This window comes from Monodon monoceros, unplaced genomic scaffold (assembly GCF_005190385.1).
Source record: "Monodon monoceros isolate NGI ecotype Baffin Bay Population unplaced genomic scaffold, NGI_Narwhal_1 Super_Scaffold_16, whole genome shotgun sequence".
In the NCBI taxonomy this organism is placed as follows: domain Eukaryota; kingdom Metazoa; phylum Chordata; class Mammalia; order Artiodactyla; family Monodontidae; genus Monodon; species Monodon monoceros.
In genome coordinates, this window is record NW_021703772.1 from 111,364,587 (window position 1) to 111,390,513 (window position 25,927).

A 25,927-nucleotide genomic window follows, 5' to 3' on the forward strand; every position below is an offset into this window, starting at 1 on the left:
CAATGAGCATCAGTAGCGGCTGCCATCACGAAAGGAGAGACAAGCAGATAGCAGGTGCTTCCAGATGCTGGATCACAAATACCAATGGTCTCGCCAAAGGCTGAACTAATTGGGCCTCTGAATCAGGGGAAATCTGCAGAAAGACGGGGCTGGGGAGCAGGTGGAAGTGCAGCAGGAGTGTGCAGGTCAAAGGCCCAGGTTCCTCCATAGGTGAATTGTTGAGAAAAAAGGAAAAAACTGTAGGTCAAAAGAAACTTAAAAGATGGAAATTATTAATTAAGAGAGGTAAGATGACAGTGCACGCTTGGGTAATAGAAACTGTCCAGAAACACAAGCCAGGACAGTGTTACTTCAGGGGAGGACACAAGGAGGGCTTCTGTGGACAGGCACAAAAACTCTAGACCTGAGTTTTGGTGACTAAGGCATCCATCTAATAAGCATTAAGCTAAACATTTACTTTGCGTGGTTTACTTTATCATGCTTTATTTCAGGGGGGGTCGTTTTTCTAGCAAAGGTGGGAAAAGTGATTCTAAAGCAATTCCGTAGCTTCTTTTCTATAAAACAATGACAGCTGCTTCTACTGATGCAATTGCAGAAATGAAGCTGTTCTACAGGCAGGGATGCCCCATTTCCTCCCTGGGGCCAGCCCTGAGTACCTGGTATCTTCACTGTACCGCTGGAGGAAGTGTCATCAGTGTAGGGATGGCTACTCTCCACCACCACGGGCTGAGAGGACAGGCGGCCACTCTGTGAGTCTGTGGCTACATCCTCCAACTCGGTGACACAGAGCTCCAACAACATATCTGCCACCTGCAGGAGGAAGCGGGGTACAAAGCAGAAGGACGTCAGGATGCCCGCCCAATTCAGATCTTTCCATAGGGACGGGGGCAGAGTGGAGGCCTTGGGAGTTTGAGAAATCTAGTTCAAATTAGGGCTCAGTTTCCTCACCTAGAAAATCAAGACAGCACAGAGCTCGCAGAGGTAGCAGCCAGGAGGTGCCTGACACACCCAAAACACCCAGTACATGGCAACTGATGAAATGAAATGCCTGTGATTACAACAGTTTCTCTTTACATCAAGACAAGATTTCTTCTGTCCCAGGAACAAAACTATCAAGCGAAGGAGCAGAAGGTATAAAAAGGACCAAGATCCTAGAAGGCACTGGGGGCCAAGCAGGAGGGAAGCAGGAATGGAGAGGAACGACCAAGCTGTCCAGGTTGAACAGCAGCAGACGGCATCTGAAATGAGGGCTACAAATATGAAGACAACTGGGGGTGTCTCTTGACTCAGCCTCCATACCACATTCTCCCAACAATCCATAATGTTCCAATTTCATTTGAAAATTTTAGTGATTCACACCATTTAAATGGTCAATACTGGTGATTATAAACTCCTTGACTGCTATTTTTAAAAACAAACAAGAATATGCTGTTACAGTAATAACATACTAACCTCCAAATATTTTTAATTTAGAGAAAAATAATGAATCTATTCTGTACGTTTCAGAAATAAATGATTGTTTTTATCTATTTTTCCTCATACTTAGATAATAAACAGATTAGCTTAGCAAACAGCTTTATTAATGACAAACTAAGATCACTGCCATTTAGGTGTTATCATTATAAATTCAAAAGTTTCTCTTTTTTTCTTAAACAGTCCCAAATATCAGGTCAGAGTAGGACATAGGAGTAGCATCTTGCCACTGGCCAGGAAAGTCTGAAGACAATCCCCACCTTTGTTTCTGTCTCCCCTTGAATCTGAGATGCTGACATCATCAAACTTCTAATGCACAGCCCACTAGGGCTCTTCTGGGCTTCAGAACCTTCCTCTGCAAAGCCAGTCAGTCCCCCAGGAGAGGCCAATAAGCTCTGAGGCGAGGGTGACAGAGCGGTCACAGCTGCGGTTCTGTCCTCAGAGCACTCAAGAGTCCACCACCATTTCTCCCACCCACCAGCAACCTGAGTGTCTTTGAGGCAGTAATGACCTCTGAGAGCCTCAGTGTGCTTATCTGTAAACAAAGGGAAAGTCTGTGCTCCGTACTGAGAGAATGCACCAAGAACCAGGCCTGGCAGGTAATGTGTACAAGAAATGCTGGGTATTATTACTTTAAAGCCATGTTCTCATTCCATCCTTTCCTCACACAAATACATTAAACTTGTGAAAACATTAATATTTTGCTTATGGCAATTCACCTTGATTTAATCTCTCAGAATTATGCCAAGTAACTTGCCTCAAAAAACTACAAAGTAGGAAACCTATAACTTTTAGTTCTTCCTGAATACAATTAAGAAATTAACAAGCCCCTAAAATACCTACCAAACCATTTACTATGATTTCAAGACCACTTGACCATACTTAAGTACTTTATGGTTTTGGTGGTGGTGATATGGAACTTAGAGAAACACAGATGACCCATCTGCACAGGGCCCATGGCATCAGACTCCCTGACACAGCCAGTTCTGAAAAGGCAGAGCAAGGCTGCTGATAAATAAGGGTCCTTAAGGAAGCCCAAGGACTTCAGGACTAATCAATTCTACTTTTAAGATATATTGATGTGATACTGACTTTACACCCTAGACTAGCCACATGTGGCTGTTCAAATTTAAATTAATTAAAGTTAAATAAAATGAAAACTTCAGTGCCTCAGGTGCACTAGCTACATTTCAAGTACTCAGTAGCTACATACGGCTGGTGGCTACCACACTGGATGGCTCGGGTACAGAACATCACCATGGCAGAAAGTCCCACAGGACCCAGTACTACCAAATATTAAAATCTATTTTAAATAGTTAATACTTAAAATACTGTGGTATTGGAGCACAGAAACTAGATTAATGGAATAGAAAAAAGTCCATAAAAGTTTAGAATATGATAAAAAGTGCTCTTCAAATCACTAGGGAAAAGATGGATTTATTCAATCAATGATGTTGGGGCAACATGTTCGCCATCTAGGAGAAAGTAAAGTTGAATCCTCACTTTATCCCTTACATCACGATAAATCCCAGGTAGTTCAAAAAGGTAAATATAATAACAGATGAAAACGTAAAAATGATTAGAAGAAACTTGAGAGAGTTTTTTAAACAATGTCATGCTGGTAGCATATTTTCGGTATAATACAAAATCCAGAAGCCATAAATGAAAAAACTGGCAGATCTGACTTCGTAAAAACTAGAAATTTCTAAATTCTAAAATTCTAAAATATCAAAATTACATCAAAAGGCAAACTGGGGAGCAACTGCAGCACAGATGACAGAGAAGGGACTCATCTTTAGCAGGAGCCCTTCAAGCACGAGACAGCATCAGCCCGCCCACCCGCCTGCAGCTCACCTGTGGGTAGGCAGCGCCCATGCCAGACAGCACAGCCGAAAGCACATCCTTGCCCTTGTCCCCGGCCCGGCCGCACACAGAGAGCTTGAGCAGGTCCACCATGACGCGCGTGTCGTCCACAACCAACAGGCTGGTGAACTCATCCAAGGACTGAAGTTCCGGGCCTGACGCTTTATTTTGGCTTTCAACATCCTAAAAAGTCAAACAATTAAAATGAGGAATGATATGTTAAGAGGTAAACAGTCATAAACTCAAAGGATACATGATTACCAATAATGAATAAGGGACTTTCTGAGAATTTAAGACCATGAAATACTAGATTAAGAAATGACAAGCCCCTAAAATCTCTAGCACCCTGCACTATGCTTTCAAGATCGATTACCTATTTCACAAATTACCAATGGCTGTCAAAAGGAATGCCTAAACTATAAAGAAATGACAATTTATACTGTGACCAAGTTCATAACAGAGGTACGTTACAAGGGGAGACTTGGAATGAAATCACACCATGTAAAATTACCCCCATAGGGTATGTTTGGGAGTTTTCTATCAACTAAATTTGTACACTATGCTTTTACATATTTTGTCTAGATCCTCTCCATAATTCTTTCTTAGAATCTTATTTAATGGGCTTATTGGCATGGAACACATTGTCCATAATCTCTTGCCCCTTACGTTCTTTTAAAGAGAAAATATACAAAGTAAGTGTCTTCTCAATATTCCCCTTGCACCTCCCATTCACAGTATGTCAGTTAAAACAAACCACACCTGCGATCATTTACCTCTCTTTCCACATTAGCAGAGGAAAGGAGACGCTTGTTTGCCTGTGGCAGCACCACTGACACCCCCAACCCCGCATGAGGGTGGGGGTGCCCCCCCCGGGACAGCCACCCCACAGCCTGCCGCCCACCACAAAGGAGCCTCTTGGGGGCTGGCGGTAGGGTCCAGCTTACAGGGGGGAACAGGGAGCCGTCAGAGCTGGGAAATCCCCCAGCTTCTGAGCAACACTGAGACCTGTGCTGAACAGGGGAGCAGCCGGGCCCTTCCCATTCCCCAAGCAGAGTCCAGCTCTCCAGGAGAAGAACAAGGTGCCACAAGTGCCTCTTCTCTTCTCTCTTGCCTTCTGGATTTCAGTAAAACCAGTGCCAATGCTTTTTAGAAACAGAAATGAGCCAGGGGAAGCACAAGCCCCACTTAGGAACCTTAAGGGCAATGTGACATATCCAATGCGCAAAGTCCATCAATGCTCAAGTTGGCCCTGGAAGCCATAGCTCTCTCGGGCAGGAGCACGGTTTCTCCCTTTAAAGAAATAGACCCTGCTCCTACCTCCGAATGAACACTTAGGGAATCAGTAAGTGAAATTCATCGGAAACGATGACATTCCAGAATCTCACTCACTGAAGACCAGCAAAAGCATCCAGTGGAATATATTAATCATATATAACATCTTTGGTCTTATTTGAAGCAGGATCCAACATTTTTTTGGTGGGGGGGTTTAAAAAAAAACATAGAGGACAAGTCCAAAGGAAGTGCTAAAAAAATAAAATCACTAGCTGCCTATCCTTGAATAAGCCCAAAACTAACATGAAAATTACTTTGCCATTATTTATGAATCAAACCAAAACTGAAATGATAGGAATTAAGGGCTATACTCTGGATAATGCCTATGTCTCATAAATAAATTGGTAAGAAAGAAATTATACCATCCCTCTCCTAGCTAAAAGCAAAAATTTTGCATAATTCAGATTAATTTCTGCATTAAACCCTCACCCTAGGAGACTGCCAAATATCAGAAGTTGAGTCCAGACACCTAATTTATAAATAGCAATTTCCTCATCACCACAGATGGTTATGACGATTTTCCATAGGACATATTTTCATCAGCAGTAAGAGCATAATATAAATCCAGAGTTCCAGATGTAACTGACAACAACGTGTGCCTGTTCCCAGGGTTGGCCGGCAGGGAAGAGGGTGGGAGCAGGCGCGATGGCCTGGCATGGGGGCACCCGGCGGGCTCAGGAGGGCATCCATGTTGGGGCGCCGCGTGTTAGAGCCAAGGGGAAGATGTCCCTGCTCTGGGCCAGCGGCACTGGGTGCAGGGGTGGGGGAGGTCACAGGTCAAGCAGGGTGAGAGGTTACCCCTGCCGAGGGCAGGCTGGTTCTGCGTGCCAGAAGCTGTGCAGGCGACGGGGGGTGTCCATGTGGGAGAGGAACGACAGCGAAAATGGGAGGGTGGCTACCTAAGGGCAAGTTATTGAACAGTCACTAACAGGAGCCAGGTTTCTCCCTTTCAGAGAAGACAGTTTCCAACACAGAAAGGGAGGAAAGTAGAATGAATCCTGTGCAGTTACTAGAATTGATGGTATTGCTGCGGTTTCACTATATGTAGATATATAACAAAATAAATATTAACGTGTATAACTTATTGCATGGATGCGCACATGCACACACACGCACATGCACACGCACACATGCTTATTTCCTAGCTCTGCCCAGGAACAGCGGTTGTGAACAGCAGCCCCCCCAAGAGCAGTGAGCACATGAAGGCCCAGATCTTGGCTTCTAAGTACCATTCTCCACTAAAAAGAACCAAGACCTCTTGGAGAAACATCTGATTTCTGTGCTGGAATATAAAACATCTTGTTAAACCTAGAATTTTGTGTAGTGCCAGGAAACAAGGAAATATAAGAATAATCAGAACATGTTAGAACAGAGAAAATTCTACCAAATATTTAAAGAATACCAAACCTTCACAAACTCTTCTAAAAAACAGAAGAGGAAGGAACACAGCCCAACTCATTCCAGGAGACCAGTATTACGCTTTAACCCAAATCAGGAGAAGATATAGGTGCAAAATAGCAAAGCAATCCAACAACATATAAAAGGATTATATACCTAAAATAGAGAAAGAGAGCAAGAATAAACCCTGTGGTGTTGGACTGAAAACTAAAGTATTGGTTTGAACCACTCATGGTTTTCATTATATAGATAAGATGCCAAAGGAGAAATAAATGCTTGTGGGTGTGTGTGTCTGTTTGCTGAGAGGGCCTAAACCAAGGACACCCAGTAGCAATCAGCTTTCCAAGCTCCCAGATCTTGTTTCTAAATTCTCTGATCCACTAAAAGGAACCAGCGCTCCTTGGAGAAATGGCTGGTTCCAGGGCGAGGGCAGGGTAGGTGAAAGATAAGTTTGGAACACTCTCTTGTGCTAGAAAGTAAGGAAGTGCTCAAAGAGTTATGGGGACACATCAGAAGGACAAACCAGCTGGAAAGGGCTCTCAATGGCCAAGTCTGGGGCAATTTGGGTGTCAAATGATGTATGTCATTATTTGAGTAAAACAGGATCCCATGAATCTGTACCAATAGACAAACAAACAGATGAGATGAGAAAGGAAAAGTTCTCCCTTACAGAAGAACCGCAACAGTGATATTCCAAAAAGAATGATGAAATTTGAAAAATCACCACATGACAACTACCACAGTAATAATGGATCCAGCTAGAATCATCAAGATACTAAAAACTGGTAGGTGAAAATATGACAAGGGATAAGGTAGTAACACAGTCTCAAAGTATCTCCCCATGAATACTTATTAACACACTTTTATTAACTTCCAATAGAGAAATGTGGCAGATACTTTTAACAAAATAGTAAGAATTAACATCACCTGTAATGCAGCAAATTAACAATGCACACATCCCAATGGGATGCACTGAAAAGAACCCTGCATCATTCTTGTGGCGTTTCTGACAAAAACAGGAACTGAAGGATTGTTCCATACTGAAGACCAAAGACACAACACTCAACCCTGGGCTGGGTCCTAGACCTATAAAGGATACTACTGGTACAATGAGCAACATCTGAATAGGTCTATGGACAGAAAGTAATCCTGGATCAATGGTAATGTCCTGATACTCAGGAAATATGCACTGAAACATTAAGGAGAGTTGGGGATTGTGCCCTACAGCACTCCCACCAATGGTTTAGAAACACTAACAACTGGAGAACCTAGGTAGACAGTACCTAGGAGTATATCACATAGTACACAGGCTTATACCATGTTCTATTTCTATGAACTACTTCTGCAACTTGTGTGTACATTTATTTCAAAATAAAATGTTAAAGAAGAAAGCCCCTTGACCTCTTTGGTTTTGGTCATGGTTTCTGCAATGATGCTGGCAGCTCCTGGGTCATCTGTTACTGGGATAAATGGCCGAGAAGAAGCTGAGGAAGCAGATGGGGTCACTGCGGAGGGGGTCACAGCATCCTCAGAAGAGACGATCTAAAATGAAGAAGAAAAGGAGAAACTTGGCAACATGGCACACTTCCCATCCAACTCCAAAAGCCTTACCCCTTGGGCCACCTGGAATATACCAGATTTTATAGAGGTAACAAGGCACTTACACCACAAGCTACCACCTCCAGTGGGCTCTGGGACAGCCCTGCAAAATCAACCATATTCATATTCCCAGGAGAACCTATTAATAGTCACAACAGGTCACATGAAAACAACTAAAATGAGCTCCCATTTCTTCAAGTTGGATTTTTCCCTGAAATAAGTTACAAAAATCTTTAGCTTTTGGAGCTTTCACGTTTCAGAACTTCAGATAAACAACTGTGCACTTGCATTTAGCAACTTTTTAAAAGAATAATCTGTTTCCATCTACACACGAAAAAGGCTCCTTTTTTAAAAAAATATTTATTTATTTGGCTGTGCCGGGACTTAGTTGCAGCACGCGGGATCTTCGTCGCCGCATGAAGGATCTTTTTAGTTGCGGCAGGCAAGTTGTGTCATGCGAGCTCTTAGTTGCAGCATGCCTGTGGGATCGAGTTCCCTGACCAGGGATCAAACCCAGGCCCCCGTGCATTGGGAGCATGGAGTCTTAGTCAATGGACCACCAGGGAAGTTCCAAGGCTCCTTTTGCAAACAGAGTATTTTCTAATTCAAGCCAAAAATCACAGCAGTAGGCACAAAAACACTCTGAATTAAGTGAAAGAATGACATACTTTACTAGATACAAATTAGCTACCTTTTCCTTTCTGATCAAATATTGCTTTATTGCATTACCATTTATTTTTACCTCTCCTCTCTTTTCTTGCCATGGATTTGGACTCAGTCTGTCTTCAATATCAACAGCCAGCACACACTCCTCTCCATTTATGGGACTGGCCATGGCAGACACATCAGAAGTGGGTGCTGAGGAAGAGAACGAGGGACACTCCACCAGGGCAACCATGCCAGCTGGCATCAGGGCCCCGACCACGGCGTCTCTGTCAGGAGAGAAAGCCAGACCTGCAGTGAGCTGCCATTCACCTCTGCAGAAAGGAAGAGTCAGGGGGCAGGACAAGCGCTTATTGAAGGACCCCCTCATTTTTATAAGATAAGTATAAAAAGAGTTTTAGAAAAATACTGAATGTTATTACTATCCATCGGCTAAAAGCTAAAATACTTACTCCTGATCTTATTTATTGAATGACCACAGTGATGACAGGTGAAAAACTGCCAACATAAATACCAGCCTCTGTATTTCCCTGAGAAATCTTCTTGGTTTGTTCAAGCCTGAGGGTAATTTTGTGTTTACTGAAGGCCAAATACCAAAGGTGCCTCACACAAGACAGCAAGAACTAAATGTCCTCTCAACGATAAGTCAGCCTTTGGTCTAAACTAATGTTCCTGTGTAAGTATTAATTTCTATTCATCAGATCCATAACCATGATACACTGATGGCTGGGGCACTTATTCAGGTTGTGAGAAAACAGCAGCAAAACGGTGGAAAACACAGCACTACCAAAACTGCCTTATCAAAAGTGAAGGAGATGACAGGTGTCTTGAACATTACTGTATATTAGTAACAACTGATTCTTCCTCTCATCCCCCAAAATATGTTTAAAGTTTATTGGCCATAAAAAATAATGAAAATGTTCTTTAACTTGATTTTCTAATTCATATTTTAATCTCCATTAAAGAAAGCACAGATACCATCATTCACCATCAAAGGGTGTATGACCCAGAACTCACAGTATTTAAAAACAATACACACAACATTTTCCATCAAAAAACTACAAAAACGCAAAGCTTACATAGCTGTGGGATTTCAAAAGTTAGCAAACGAGCCTACCTGGCATACATGATTTGCAGTGCTGTAAGTATATGAGATAAGGCCTGCTGTTTCGCCAGATTTCCATCTAGTGACAGGAGAATCTTGGCAAGAGAGGGGCGATTTGGTTTAGAATTATTTGCACCACTGATTTTATTACTGGTAGCAGAAGAGTCAGCATCAGAAGGCACACCTGAAAAAGGAAAATAAAATTTGGGTTCAATTGTTAAGATCACAGTTTGCTCTGTTTCTATCATTTGACCTTTCAGTTTAGTTCCAAGACACACTGCAATCTGCATTTTGCTATTTCACAAATCAAATATTAGTTTCATTAATGGTCTTTCAGAGTTTAAAAAAAATTATCTATACTTATCTAAAGAAGCTATTTTCAGCAAAGGTTCACTGTAAATGCCAACAGATATAAATACTTTTGCAAAATACACTTACAACAATTTACGCTATACATAAGTAAGCTTTGAAAATACTACAATAACTATCTGTATTTACTTATCGTTGAAATGTAAAACAAAAAATAATCCAAAACAATGGTGAGAAGACAAGATGTTCACCATATACAGTCTTAGTGGACGCATGTTCCAGCTCACTGCCCTGAGACTTCCCAGGCCTCAGCAGAGGGAGAGAACCAGGTGGAGCTCAGTGGTCTCTGCGAGCAGCGGAAGTAGAGCTCAGAGCCAGGGAGTCCAATGTGGCCAAAGTTCACAGGACAGGATGAGAGGAGAAAGTTGCCCAGAGAGTGCCCTGGAGATGTGCTGGTGCTCTCACTCACCCAGCTAAGGATGCAGCAGAAGCTGATGGGTGCCTACATAAAAGGGCACTGCCCAAAGCCAAAGAAAGAACTGCATGAAAGGACTGGAGACCCAGCACAGAGGCTGGGAGAAAATGGAGGGCCTAACTAGTGCCTGCTCCCAGCCGCCAAATGGGAAGACCTCATAATTCACAAGACACTGAGTAGAATACTCAGTGGGGAAATAATTAGCCCCAGGCTAATATCAGGTCTGAATCCACTTAACAAATCCAAAACCAAGACCCAAAAAGATCAAACTGTTTGAGAGTAACTTAACTGTACCTAAGCTCAAGAAGATTTATACACACACAAAAATCTCCAGCAACATTCAGGTTAAAATTCACACTGTATGGCATCCAACTAAAAGTTACCCAGTGGGCAGAAAGGCAGGAAAATACCACTCAATTAGGAAATAAGAAGAAAAATCAATTGAGCTAAACAATCCAGAACTAACACAGATATTACAATCAGTAGACAGGTTAAAACGCTTATTATATCTCTATTCCATATGTTCAAAAGAGAACCAGAGACATGAAAGATATAAAAATGCCCAAATCAAATTTCGAAAGAGGTAGCTAGGATGTCTGAGATTTAAACAGTTTGGTAACATTAACAGCACATTAGAAAATGAAGAAAAGACAAGTGAATTTGGAGACATAGCAATAGAAGCTATCCAAAATGAAACACAGAAAAGGAAGTTAAAAAATGAACAATGTCATTTATCTGTGGAACAACTTCAAGAGACCTAATATACATAGAACTAAACCTCCCGAAGAGGAGAAAGAAAGGTACAGGAAAGAAATTTTTTGTGAAGAATAGTAACTGAAAAATTTCCAAATTTATTCAAAATTAGAAACCCAAAGATCCAAGAAGCAAAATGACCCACAAGCCCATGAAGATAAAAAACATGGAAATAAAGAGAAAATCCTAAAAGTAGTCTGAGATAAAACATGTTATGCACAGAGTTCCGGCAGAGAGCGCGGTGAGAAGCGGATCGCGGCCTTCTAGCCCGGGGCCCTCCAGGCCCTCCGACCTCTGGTCGACAGGTGAACTGGGGGGCCCCCGGGACAGGCTCAGGCTGTGTCTTGCCGAGCCCCAGAGCCCTCACCGCAGCCGCCCACTGGCAGTGCCCGAGCCCGGAAGCAGCAACAAACTGCTCCCCCACCCCCACCTCCGCGACCTAATGCTGGCGGCCCCTCGGAGCCCAGATCCCGCCCACCGCCGGGTCTCTTGACCCCACGCTGCAGGGGTTAGGTGAAGCCTCCGGCAGGCCACCAAGGACATGGCGCCTTTGGGCGTCGGGCGTGGCAGGGCGAGAAGAATGGCGGCCACTGGAACACCGCGGAGGGCCGTTAGAGCCTCGAGGGCCCGGGAAGGGGGGTCTACGTGGAGGTCAGCTCAGCCACCCTTAGGCCTTGGAGCCCGTGCGGATCCGAGACCTGAGGTGACCTCTCTGCCCCAGTTGGACGAGACCTCACCTCGTCCGGACAACGACGGACAAAGGCCTGAACGGGCCCGGAAGGTGTGCGGAGCCCCGATCGACGACGGGTGGAACGTTAGCGGGTCATCGGGCAGTTGGTCGTCGTTCTACCAAGACCTCGGCGTCGGAAGATAGAAATGGTAGAATAACGTACCACATGCCGCCAATAGGAAGTGCCAGCCACCCTTTGGTAAGATTTACTGGCCGTTTATAGAAGGCCTGTGTATATAATATGAAAAAGCTGATCTCAACTTTCCCCCCAACCTTTCGAAAGAAAACTTTTCGCTACATATAGGCCTTCTAGATGTGAAGAGGTTGCCGATGTATGATAGAGTTAAAGTCACATGTCTTGTAAATGCCATTTGTTTCTTTAAAAAAACCGTAGAGGGCTTCCCTGGTGGCGCAGTGGTTGAGAGTCCGCCTGCCGATGCAGGGGACGTGGGTTCGTGCCCCGGTCCGGGAAGATCCCACATGCCGCGGAGCGGCTGGGCCCGTGAGCCATGGCCGCTGAGCCTGCGCGTCCGGAGCCTGTGCTCCGCAACGGGAGAGGCCACGGCAGTGAGAGGCCCGCGTATCGCAAAAAAAAAAAAAAAAAAAACCGTAGAAAAGAAACGTCTTCTGGAAATGACTTTTCGAAATGGAGTTGTTTGACCACCTCTAGAGGCGACATCAGGAGCCACAGAGGACCACGTTTGTTCAGTGGGTTAGAGGACATGGAATGGAAGACGTTGAGGAGGAAGAAAAGATGATTCTGTGCCAGACTGGTCACAGTTAGAAGATTTTGCATATTAGAACCATTGTTTTGTGTGTGCATTTTACTCCTTACTACTGTATGTGTAGCTGACAGTAAGTACTTTTTTGAAATATCTAGTCTTTCTAGATCTTCTAAAGTGCCTGATATATGTTCAAAGTAGAGGTAGTAAAAAGGCATTTTGTAAATATCATTTTGTTAAAATTCGTATGAAATGTTGCTTTGGGGGGGAGGGGTGGCCAAACCACTTTTTTGAACAGTACGCAGTATGCACTGTGTTTGTTTGTGCACTGGTTCAAGGTCGGGGGGAGGAGAAGGAAGTGCAAAGAGCTCTGTGCCAGTGTGTTTATAGTGAGGCAAGATTAACCATTGTCTTTTTTATATTACTGCATTTGGTTTCACTTTGCTGTGTATATAGTGTATATAATGGACAAATGAGTCCTAATTTACAACATCTAGTCTTTCTAGATGTTAAAGAGGTTGCCAGTGTATGACAAAAACAGAGTTAGTAAATAATACATTTTGTGTTAAAATTTCTAGGAAAGGTTGTCTTCTGAAAATTTGAGCATGATAGCCCTATGGGTTGGTGGAGGGGGGAGAGAGAGAAGGGGGTTGGTCTTAGAATGGCTAGAATGCTGGTATTTTGAAGACAGTTTCAGATTATAACTGTAACATGTGTGCAGTTCATTCAGCACTGCTCTGTATATAGTGGACAAATTAAGTCCTTATTTGAAACATCTAGTCCATCTAGATGTTTAGAAGTGCCCAACGTATGTTAAATGTAGAGGTAGTAAAATATCACTTTGTAAATATCTTTTTGCTAAAATTCACAGGAAGTACTGTCTTTGGGAATGTTAAATGTTAAACCACCTCTCTGAGCAGTATACTATTGTCTATACTTGTTCAGTGGTTTGGAGGAGGGAGGGAAAGAATTGCAAAAGGTAATATGCTAGTGTGTTCATATCTGGACATTTTCAGACAAAACCATTTTTTGTATGTTCATTTTGTTTTGCTGTGTATATAGTGTATATAATGGACAAATTGAGTCCTGGTTTTGCAACATCTAGTCTCTAGACGTTAAAGCGGTTGCCAGTGTATGACAAAGTAGTAAAATGAGCACATTTTGTATACTTTATTGAAATTCATAGGAAAGCTTGTCTTCTTTAAATGACTTTTGGATATGAATTTGTTCAACCACCTCTAAGCATTACATATGCATGTACTTGTCCACTGGATTGGCGGTGGAGAGAAGGAAGTGAGGGAGGAAATGGTTCAGGCCAAAATGGTCATATTTAGAAGATACCTCAGATTATAACCATTGTTACATGTGTGCAATTTTATTTAACAGTGCTGTGTACATAGTGGACAAGTAAGTTCTTATATGAAATATCTATTCTTTCTAGATGTTTAGAAGTGCTTGATGTATTTAAAAGTAGTTTTAGTAGACTAATGCTTCTTGTAAATAGCTTTTAAAAACTGATGGGAAATACTGTCTTTGGAAATGGAATTGTTAAACCTCCTCTCTGAACAGTATACTCTGTGCTTGTTCATTGGGTTTAGGGAGGTGGGAGGGAAGATTGCAAAAGATGTTTTGCTAGCAGGTACTAGAACATTTCAACTTATCCATTGCTCTATATGTTTCATGCATTTTGTTTAACTTTACTGTATATATTTTGTATATACTGGACCAGTGGTCCCAATTTTATAATATCTAGTCTCTAGATATTAAAGATGTTGCCAATGTATGACAAAAGTAGAGTTAGTAAACTAACACATTTTGTACACTTTGTGTTAAAATTCATTGAAAGGCTGTCTTCTGAAAAGGGCCTTTGGAAGTGAAATTGTAAATCACATCTAAGTGACACCTGTGCCTGTACTTGCCCAATGTTGGATGGATGGCAGAAAGGAGGTACTGGGAGAAATGAAGTGTTCTAGATTAGAATGTCCCTATGTAGAAGACACTTTCAGATCTAAACATTGTTACATGTGTGTAGTTTATTCAACACTACTGTGTATATAGTGGACAAACTTAAGTCCTTATTTGAAACATCTACTCTTTCTAGATGTTTAGAAGTGAACAAAGTATGTTAAAAGTAGAGGTAGTGAAGTAACATATTTTGTAGATATATCCTTCTGTTAAAATTCATATGAAATACTGTCTTTTAGAAATGGAGTGATCGAAATGATCAAACCACCTCTCTGAGCAGTACACATTATTTTATTTGTGCTGGTTCAGGGAGAAGAAAGCGTAAAGGGCTTTATACCAAGACTAACCATTGTCTGGTGTGTCTCTGCGTTTTGTTTTACTTGGCTGTGTACATAGTGTACATAAAGGACAGAGGGTCCAAATTTACAACATCTAGTCTTCCTAGATGTTAAAGAGGTTGCCAGTGTATGAAAAAAATAGCCGATAAATATATTGTGTACACTTTGTGTTAAAATTCATAGGAAAGACTTCTGAAAACAACTGGAAGAAGTAAAATTGTTAAAATCCCCTCTAAGCATTACAGATGCTTATTATTCTTGTCCACTGGGTTGATAGAGATGAGAAGGGGAAGCTAGACTTCTAGGCCAGAGTGTTCCTGTTTAGGAGACACTTTGTGACTATAGCCTTTGTGTGCAGTTTCTTCAGTGCTACTACGTGTATACATAGTGGACAAACTTAAATCTGTATTTGAAACATCTAATCTTTCTAGATGTGTAAAAGTGCATAACATATGTTGAAAACAGAGAGTTAAAAGTAACACCTTTAAAGTATTTTTTTCCTGTTAATTCATAGGAATGCTTGTATTGGGGGAGTGGAAATTGTTAAACTTGAGTCTTGGAGAGTAAGCTGACTCACTGAGTGGGGAGGCGGGGAGAGGACAGGGAAGGGAGTACAGAGAAGGGATCTGTGCCCATGAGTCTTTAGACAAGTTCAGATTGTCTAACCGTTGTTCTACTTGTGTGTTTTAGTTAATATTGCTGTGTATTAAAGAATAAGCGAGTCCTAATGCCCAAAGTATATTAAAAGTAGAGGGAGTAAAATAACCCCTTAATAAATGCCCTTTTGTTGGTTTTTAGGAAGGGCTGTGTCTTCTGGGAGCGTCTACATTAATCCACCTCTTGGAGCTAGATATAGTCCTGTACTTAGTCGCTGATATGCTGGAGGAGGGGTAAGAGGAAGGGTGAAGGGAAGGGCTCTTAGCTAATATCTCCATATCTAGAAGACAGTTTTAGGTTATAACCATAGGTCTAAATGTGCATTTTTGTAAAGTACCAATGCTTATTATGGACAAGGTTCATTCATTATTTTGCAACATCTAGGCTTTTTAGGAGTCCTGAGGTGACAATGTATGTGATAAAAAGTAGAGCTAGTGAATTAACCAATTTGTAAATATCTTTGTTATAACTGGTAAAAAAAGTAGCATCTTGGACATGGAATTGTTAAACCATCTGCGAAATGTACACCAGGACTTGTTCATTAGGTTGGCAGCAGAGGGGCAGAAGAAAGTATAAAAGGGAGGGCAGTATGTGGATGTGTTCCTTTTTATATTTTGATGATAACCATTGATGGTGTGTGCATCTCTTAGCTGTACTATAGGAATACATTGTTAAGTAATTCAGTGGAAACATACCTCCTTGCTAATACTTTAATAGTTTAGATCAGATAATGAATCCTCTTAAGAGCATTATACTTTGGGTACTCTGTTGCTTTATATCTCATTTTTTAATTGAACATTAAGGGAATGTAGTATTTTAATCATAACTCTGCCAATATCTTTATCTAGAGGCCTGTTGCCATTTTTGTCTTTTCTGAAGTTTTTGTCGCCAAGAAAGGATTACATTTTTTTTCCTTCCAGATTGAGTTGGTGTAGTGTATTTTTGGTTATCAAAATACTCATAGCTTTGGGACTTTGAAATGGTAAATATTCATGATGTGTGAAAAAGCATGATACATAACTGTATGATCTTAATTACATAAAAATGGATGCTTAGTTGTTTAAATATACAAACGAGACCTAGAAGGACACATCAAATGGTAAACTGCTTGTGATGATAGATGACTTTGTTTTTTGCTTCTTGTGTTCTTTGGTTTCCTATTATGCACATGTTAACTTTTAAGAAATAAATGTTATTTTGAAAACCTTAAAAAAAAAAAGGTGTTATGTACAGAAGAACAAAGATAAGAATGACAGCAAATTCTCAATGAAAACAATGTCAACCAAAAATTTTATACCCAGCTAAAATATACTGCAAACATAAAAAGCTGAAAGGAGGAACCCCAGACCTGAGCTACAAGACATAAAAAAGTAAGTCCTTGGGCTTCCCTGGTGGCGCAGTGGTTGAGAGTCCGCCTGCCGATGCAGGGGACACGGGTTCATGCCCCAGTCTGGGAAGATCCCACATGCCACGGAGCAGCTGGGCCCGTGGGCCATGGCCACTGAGGCTGCGCGTCCGGAGCCTGTGCTCCGCAACAGGAGAGGCCACAACAGTGAGAGGCCTGGGTACCGAAAAAAAAAAAAAAAAAAAAAAAAGTAAGTCCTTTAAGCAGAAGGAAAATGGTGCCAGATGGAAATATGGATCTCCACAAAGGAATGAAGAACACCAGAATGTATCACTGATTCACTTTGTTATAAAGCAGAAACTAACACACCATTGTAAAGCAATTATACCCCAATAAAGATGTTTAAAAAAAAAAAGAACACCAGAAATGGTAATTACATGAGTAAATATAGAGATATTCTTTTCTTTTTAATTCATTTAAATAGATAACCTAATGTTCAAAGAAAATTAATTTTAAAAACTGTCACATTTACAACATACAAAGAAATATATAACAACAACAGCACAAAGGCTAGGAGGGAAGAAATAGAGGTATACTGTTGTATAATTCGTATACTATACATGAAAGTGTAGAATCACCTGAAGGTAGACTATGATAAATTAAAGGTGTATAATATATATCCTAAAGCAATCACTAAAATAACATAATAAGTTAGAGCTCAAAGAAAACAAAGAGAAAATAAAATCATAAAGAACAATTAATTCAAAGAAAGGCAAAAAAAAGAGAAGAAAAAGAACAATGAACAGCTAGGACTAACAGAAAACAAATAGCAGGATACTGACTGAAAACAGATACATTAATAATCACATTAACTGTAAGTGAAATGAACACCCCAATTAGAGACTGTCAGAGAAAAAATTAAAAAGCTAAATACAACTATATGTTTCGTACAAGGAAGTGTCTTTTAGTAGGTTAAAAGTAAAAGAATGGAAAAGATATACCATAGTTTGCCGTGGTATATGGAGTACCATAGTTTAAGTACTATATAGCATTGGTCAAAAGAAAGCTAGAGTCACTATATTCATATCAGACAAATTTGACTTTAAAGCAAGAATTTCAAAGCAAAGGGATAAAGAGGGTAATCTGTCATAATGATAGCAGAGTCAATTAATCAAGGAGAGAAAAGTAAATGTCCACATTAGAAAAGTAGGAAGATCCTAAGCTTCTTAGAAGAAAAGAATAAAGATAGAGCAGAGATCAGTGGAATAGAGAACAGAAAAACAATGAAGAAAAATCAAGGAAACCATAAGCTTGTTCTTTGAAAAAACTTAATAAAACTGATAAACCTCTAGGAAAGAGAAGGTACAATTACCAATATAAGGAATGAATAATGACATCACTACAGTCTACAAATGTTAAAAGAAAAATAAGCAAATATTGAGACCAACTTTATGCCAATAAGTTCAACTTCCATCAAAGACACAAATCTTACTAGAAAAAAAAAAAACAGATAACCCTGAATCTATTAAAGGAATTAAATTTGTGGTTAAAAAACATAAACTGCACAAAGAACTCTAGGACCAGATGGCTTTACTGGTGAATGCTACTGAAAGAATACCAATTCTACACAAAATAAAAAGGAAAACTGAAAAGAAGGGAACACTTACCACTTCATTCTATGAGACCAGACAGAGATACTAATAGAAAATTACAAACCAATATCCATCATGAACAAAGAGGTAACAGTTCTTAACCTTTTTTTTTTTGGCAACTTGAATACAACAAGGTACAAAAAAAAATAATCCACAGGTCAAAAACAAAGCTGAAAAGAAATTTTTAAAATACATAAAACTGGGCTGTCATGGCAGGCATGCTGAAGAAGACCACTGGCCTTATGGGACTGTGGGTATGTAAGAGTCCACACAAGAGGCTAAAAATATTGTATACAAAGATTCTTTATGTTCTTGGACAAATCCTTAAAAATGTACCATATAAAAGGTATATAGAACAGATTACAAATGAGAAGCTGCGTATGGTTTAAAGTGGAGCCAGATGTTAAAAAATTAGAAGAGCAACTTCAGGGTGGCCAACTAGAAGAGGTGATTCTTTAGGCTGAAAATGAACTAAGTCTGGTGAGAAAAATGGTGGAATGGAAACCATGGGAGTCTTCAGTGGAAGAGCCTCCTGCCAACCAATGGAACATCATTAAATGACTTGTGTTTTCATGGGAAACTGATATAATTAAATATTCTGTTATATTAAAAATGTTTCCATATTCATCTTATAATCAAGAAAACTGATATAAAACATATTGAGGAGACTTGTTAAAATTGATGATTATGGTAATAGGGACTTGTGAATCAATTCTTGATTTGCAGAGCATTCATTCAAATTATTTCCAAGATGATATTTTTTAAAAAAACAAAGAGGTTGTGGGAAGATTTGAAATTTAATTGGAAAAATTCCTATAGATTTTCAACACAGGGACCATATTTGAAAGGTGAAGTATTTTAAGTAGTATCTTCAACACAGCATTTAATTTTTTTCATTCTGAAAAAACATAAAAGGTACTTGATTATTATTTAAACAAATTTATAGGTCACTGTTTGAAGTGAAGTAGTAAGAAAAAAACCATCAAATTAGAATTTGTTGTATGCTTGAGAAAACTGATTCGGTATTTGAAAGATTTGAGAAAACTGATTTGGTATTTGAAAGATTTTTATTTATAGTGGTAGTTGGAAAATTTTTCCTTTTGTCTCATTTAAGGAAGTTAGCTTTCTGGCCCTTTGCCTTTAGTTTTCTAGATCAACCAAAGTACATCAGGATAGAGAGAGAATTTCTGTAAAACAAGAGACACTAAGAGTTCCTAAAGTTTATCCAACATATAGATAGGCTTATATTCAAAACATCTCGCTGTATGGTTATAACTTCAAAGTGGAATCACTAAGTGGTTTTCACTAATTTCCAATATGAGTGCAGCCTGGGTATCAAACAGAAGATAAATGCTGTTCAAAGAATGAAGCAGTTTGGCAAGTTTAAGGTTAAACAAAAATAAAATTACTTTTCATATGTCCTTAAAATACATATATATAACTGAATGAAAATGAAAATACAACATATCAAAATTTGAGAGATGTAGCTAAAGCAGTGCTGAGAGGCAAATTTATAGTACTAAAAGTTTACAATAGACAAGAGGAAAAGTCTCAAATCAATGATCTAAGCTCTCACCTCAAGAAACTAGAAAAAGAATAGAAAATAAACATAAAGCAAGCATAAAGATGAGAACAGAAACCAATAAAACTGAAAACTGATAAACAACAGAAAATCAAAGAAATGAAAAGTAGCAAAACTAGGTGGGGTTTATTCAAGGTATGGAAGACTGACTCAAAAACCTTAATAGGAATATTCATAGCAGGTTTTACTTCTAATAACCCCAAACTGAAATAATCCAAATGTCCTTAAAAAGATCAACTGTATTTCTACACACTAACAAGGATCAACTTGAATATTTCTAGATAATAGCAAAGAACAAAAGAAATTATTAAAACACCATTAACAACAGATGAACAATATGAAATATTTAGGGATAAATATGACAGAAGATATACAAGACCTGTACACTGAAACTACAGATTATTGCTGAGAAATGTTAAAGATCTAAACAAATGGAGAGAAATACTACATTCAAGGGTTGGAAGATTCAATACTGTGAAGCAAGTCCCAAAATGATCTATAGTCAGTGCAATCAAATTTCCAAGTAGGCTATTTTATAAAAATTGACAAGCTGATTCTAAAAGTTATACGGAGGGGCTTCCCTGGTGGCACAGTGGTTAAGAATCCGCCTGCCAATGCAGGGGACACAGGTTCAAGCCCTGGTCCGGGAGGATCCCACATGCCATGGAGCAACTAAGCCCATGCACCACAGCTACTGAGCCTGTGCTCTAGAGCCCACGAGCCACAACTACTGAGCCCACGTGCCACAACTACTGAAGCCTGCGCACCTGGAGCCCATGCCCTGCAGCAGGAGGGGCCACCGCAATGAGAGGCCCATGCACTGCAACGAAGAGCAGCTCCCCCTCGCCACAACTAGAGAAAGCCCACGTGCAGCAACGAAGACCCAATTCAGCCAAAAATAAATAAAATTTTAAAAATAAAAAAAATAAAAGTTATATGGAAATGCAAAGGGTCTAGAATACCCAAAACACACTTGAAAAAGAATAAAGCTAAAGGATTACCAAAGCTTGAATTCATTCTTTTATAAAGCTACAGTAATCAAGACAATGTGGTATTTGCATCAAAATATAAAAATAAATCAACTAAACAGAACTGAGAATCCAGAAATAGATCCACACATAAACTGATTTTTGACAAAGTGCAAATTCTTTCAATCAAGAAAGGATATTTCTTTTTGACAAATGCAATTGAAACAACTGGATATCCATATGTCAAATATAAATAAATAAATAAATGTATTTCAATCCATACCTCACACCATATATGAAATTTAACTCAAGATCAAGCATACACCTAAATAATTAAAACTACAGAACTTTTATAAGAAAACACAGGAAAAGAATCTTTATGATCTTTATGATCTTGAGTCAGGCAAAGGCTGTTTAAATACAACATTCAAAAGATAAAAATGGATAAACTGGACTCATCAAAATTAGAAATTTTTTGCTCTTTAAACTTCACCTAAGAGAATGAAGAGACAAGCTACATTGGGAGAAAATATGTGCAAATCATATATCTGATGAAAGACTTGTACCCAGAATACATAAAAAGTGTTCAAAACTCAATAATAAGAAAACAAACAACCTAGGTTTAAATACAGGCAAAAGATTTGAATAGACACTTAAAACATATTTGGGTGGTAAATAAGCAAGATGTTCAACATCATTAGTCATTAGGGAAAAGCAAAGCAAAACCACAATGAGATAACCACTACACATCTACAAGAATGGCTAAAATGAAAGACTGACCGCACCAGGTACAGACACAAATATGGAGGAGCTAGAGCTTTAGAACAAACACTTTGCAAACAGTTTGCAGTTCTTAAGAAGATAAACCTACATCTACCAAAAATTCCTCTCCTAGGTATCACCCTAGAGAGAAATGCAAGCGTATGTCCATATAAAGACCTGTACACAAAGGTTCACAGCAATTTTATCTGTATAGCCAAAATTTGGAAACAACCCAAAAGTCCATCAACAGGCAAATGAATAAACCAACTGCAGTATATCCATAAATAAAATGCTACTCAACAATAAAAAAGAATGAAATACTGATACATGCAATGTGGATGAATCTCAAAATAATTATGGTGAGTGAAAAAAGTGAGATTAAGAAAAAAGTACATGCTGTATGACTTAATTTATATAAAACTCTGAAGGGCAAACTGATCTATAGTGACAGAAAGCAAGTCAGTGGTGTGCAGGCAGGGTGGGTCTACGAAGGGCACACGGGAACTCTAGGGTGGTGCACGGGCTCATCCATTACCTCACCTGTGATGATGCTCTCCCAGGCATGCACAGATCAAAGCTGATGAAAACTACACTTTAAAGGTGTGTGGCTTACTGTATGGTGATCACACCTAAACAGAGTTATTGAAAATACCAAATGCCTATACATGTCAGGTGGTTATTATAAAGTCTCCCCTGTTTGCACATGTGCACAGCACTGCCAGACCTGACCTGACCACAGTACAGGAATCAGCCTTGCACTCCCTTCTCAAGTTTTCCTTCCAGCATAAATCACAGCACAGTGCGCCACGATGATTCTGTGGCTGTGGTTCAGAATGCAGTTAGCCCGGTGCCACAACCCCTAATCTGGTAGCGACACCACACATTCTATCGACGGCATTGCTATAGCATACAGAGGGGTCTCAAATAAAACACAAATCTGTGTTACCTAAATAGGAAGCACCTAAAGGGTCTCTTGCAGTCTGGAAGAGGACGGGCTCGTGGACAGAGGGTGTTGCCACGTCGACGGTTGTCCATGCCACACTGTGCGAAGACCCGCAAGCCACTCGCGTGATCTTCTGGCCTTCTAAGCCTTGCACAAGTGTGGGCTTTCTATTAACCGTGGTCGTGCCATTGCCCTGCTGGCCGTGGTCATTGTCACCCCAAGCATATACCTGTTAAGGGGGAAAAAACGGAATTTTTCAACATTTCAGAACATTTGCTCTAAATTTACTTCAAAATTCTTGCCAATGACTACAGATGGGTATTTACTTAATATCAACCCAATGAATTCATCTATTTTGTTCTGTTACAGGAAGCAGGGAAGTTCTCCTCTTCAACTAAATATAGTAACTTATTTTTTCCTTTATTTTGCAAAGAAAAATGATCAAAAAAATATGCTCACTTTTCAAGGAATTTACTTCTTGGCTTTACAGAATTAGAAAGTATAATTCATTTTTAATTCGATTAAAGTACAGTGTGCTGATTTGTTGTCATAAGTCAATGTCAAAGTATATCATCTATGAGCTTGTCACGGGATGGCCTCTCATGGTGGAAGAACGAGTAACACTTGTCAAAGATAACTTTATTTCTGAAATGAAGTACATATATCTCCCCATCAGGCATTAGAGTGGGAAACCCCATGGCTTTATAGCCTGCATCAGTCAGCAGCTCTTTCCCGGGTACGCTCACCCATGCTGACAGTTAGGCAGATATACACAGGAACACAATGGACAAAGCCCACCCTCCTGGTGCCCCAGTACCGGGACTCATGTCGTTTCATCATGTTACACTACAGACAAAAGGACCTGTCACAGGCTCGCTTACCTGCCCCGCGTCAGTGACCGCCAGGCAGTGCAGGGCCCCGACGGCCACATGCACAATTTTCTTCCCTCTCAGCCCTTCCACCACCTGCGGTTTCCGCACATGCACATCAGAGCCGTGGCCCAGCCTGAAGTAGTCCCCCTTCCCCCTGCAAGGAGGTCAAGAGCGAGCATTTTTAATACATGGTTATGGTGCTGGCAATGCCCCACAGGAAAACACTCACTGTCACAGCGCTAGAGGCAGCTCAATGATAACATCATACACAATTCCCAAGGTCTTTGAAATTACTGTTATTATCATATTGTTCTAAAATAGTATACCATTAATTCAAATTAATTCATTAATTCTGCTAGCAAGATCCTTCATGTGTGTTTTACATTTAAGTTACTGAGGTAGGTTTCATCTAAACAGATTGAAAACATGGCACACAACCTCAAATGGCTCTTAAAAGACCTCTCTGCTATAATTCTTCCTCAGCTGCCTTTGGGTCATGATACTCAGGCTTAGGCCATCACACTGCCTGGCCGTAGTCAGCTGGATATTCCATTCCTTTCTGATTTAGTAAAATAATCTTTCACTAGAAACAAACATGAACTTTTTCAGGGATCAAATAAATCAGAAATCTGTTTTGCACGCATTTGATCACTAGCCTTCTTGCACGGCAAAGCAGCAGAAGAAACCCTATACATACACCTCACCTAAACAAGAAAGGCAAAACTGAAACCATTTCCACTAAGATCAGGAACAAGACAAGGTTGCCCATTCTCACCACTATTACTGAACATACTTTTGGAAGTTTTAGCCACAGCAATCAGAGAAGAAAAAGAAATAAAAGGAATCCAAATCGGAAAAGAAGATGGAAAGCTGTCACTGTTTGCAGATGACATGATACTACACATAGAGAATCCTAAAGATGCTACCAGAAAACTACTAGAGCTAATCAATGAATTTGGTAAAGCAGCAGGATACAAAATTAATGCGCAGAAATCTCTTGCATTTCTACACACTAATGATGAAAAATTTGAAAGTGAAATTAAGAAAACGCTCCCATTTACCACTGCAACAAAAAGAATAAAATACCTAGGAATAAACCTACCTAAGGAGACAAAAGACCTGTATGCAGAAAATTATAAGACACTGATGAAAGAAATTAAAGATGATACAAATAGGTGGAGAGATATGCCATGTTCTTGGATTGGAAGAATCAACATTGTGAAAATGACTCTACTACCCAAAGCAATCTACAGATTCAAGGCAATCCCTATCAAACTACCACTGGCATTTTTCACAGACCCAGAACAAAAAATTTCACAATTTGTATGGAAACACAAAAGACGCCGAATAGCCAAAGCAATCTTGAGAACAAAAAACGGAGTTGGAGGAATCAGGCTCCTGGACTTCAGACTATACTACAAAGCTACAGTAATCAAGACAGTATAGTACCGGCACAAAAACAGAAATACATATCAATGGAACAGGATAGAAAGCTCAGAGATAAACCCACGCACATATGGTCACCTTATCTTTGATAAAGGAGGCAAGAATATACAATGGAAAAAAGACAGCCTCTTCAATAAGTGGTGCTGGGAAAACTGGACAGCTACAGGTAAAGAATGAAATTAGAACACTCCCTAACACCATACACAAAAATAAACTCAAAATGGATTAAAGATCTAAATGTAAGGCCAGACACTATCAAACTCTTAGAGGAAACCATAGGCAGAACACTCTATGGCATAAATCACAGCAAGATCCTTTTTGACCCACCTCCTAGAGAAATGGAAATAAAAACAAAAATAAACAAATGGGACCTAATGAAACTTCAAAGCTTTTGCACAGCAAAGGAAACCATAAACGACCAAAAGACAACCCTCAGAATGGGAGAAAATATTTGCAAATGAAGCAACGGACAAAGGATTAATCTCCAAAATTTACAAGCAGCTCATGCGCTCAATATCAAAAAAACAAACAACCCAATCCAAAAATGGGCAGAAGACCTAAACAGACATTTCTCCAAAGAAGATATACAGATTGCCAACAAACACATGAAAGAATGCTCAACATCACTAATCATTAGAGAAATGCAAATCAAAACTACAATGAGATATCATCTCACACCGGTCAGAATGGCCATCATCAAAAAATCTACAAACAATAAATGCTGGAGGGTGTGGAGAAAAAGGAACCCTCTTGCACTGTTGGTGGGCATGTAAACTGGTACAGCCACTATGGAGAACAGTATGGAGGTTCCTTAAAAAGATAAAAATAGAACTACCATAGGACCCAGCAATCCCACTACTGGGCATATACCCTGAGAAAACCGTAATTCGAAAAGAGACATGTACCACAATGTTCATTGCAGCTCTATTTACTATAGCCAGGTCATGGAAGCAACCTAAGTGTCCACTGACAGAT

The 25,927-nt window shown here is 39.9% G+C and overlaps 1 protein-coding gene and 1 pseudogene across 5 annotated transcripts in view; one reads left to right on the forward strand and one right to left on the reverse strand.

Annotated features, from left to right (window-relative positions):
* Positions 1–25,927, reverse strand: part of HERC2 (HECT and RLD domain containing E3 ubiquitin protein ligase 2) — a 230,121-nt gene that overhangs the window by 43,960 nt on the left and 160,234 nt on the right. For all 5 annotated transcript variants that reach the window (XM_029224735.1, XM_029224734.1, XM_029224737.1 and 2 more), the window contains 7 exons: positions 23,516–23,660; positions 22,638–22,863; positions 9,446–9,617; positions 8,408–8,597; positions 7,468–7,608; positions 3,328–3,519; positions 657–810 (listed from right to left, as the gene is read on the reverse strand). In XM_029224735.1, the coding sequence (XP_029080568.1) occupies positions 657–810; positions 3,328–3,519; positions 7,468–7,608; positions 8,408–8,597; positions 9,446–9,617; positions 22,638–22,863; positions 23,516–23,660 (1,220 nt within the window). The remainder of the gene's footprint in view (positions 1–656; positions 811–3,327; positions 3,520–7,467; positions 7,609–8,407; positions 8,598–9,445; positions 9,618–22,637; positions 22,864–23,515; positions 23,661–25,927) is intronic.
* On the forward strand, positions 18,589–18,940 carry LOC114896970 (annotated as a pseudogene).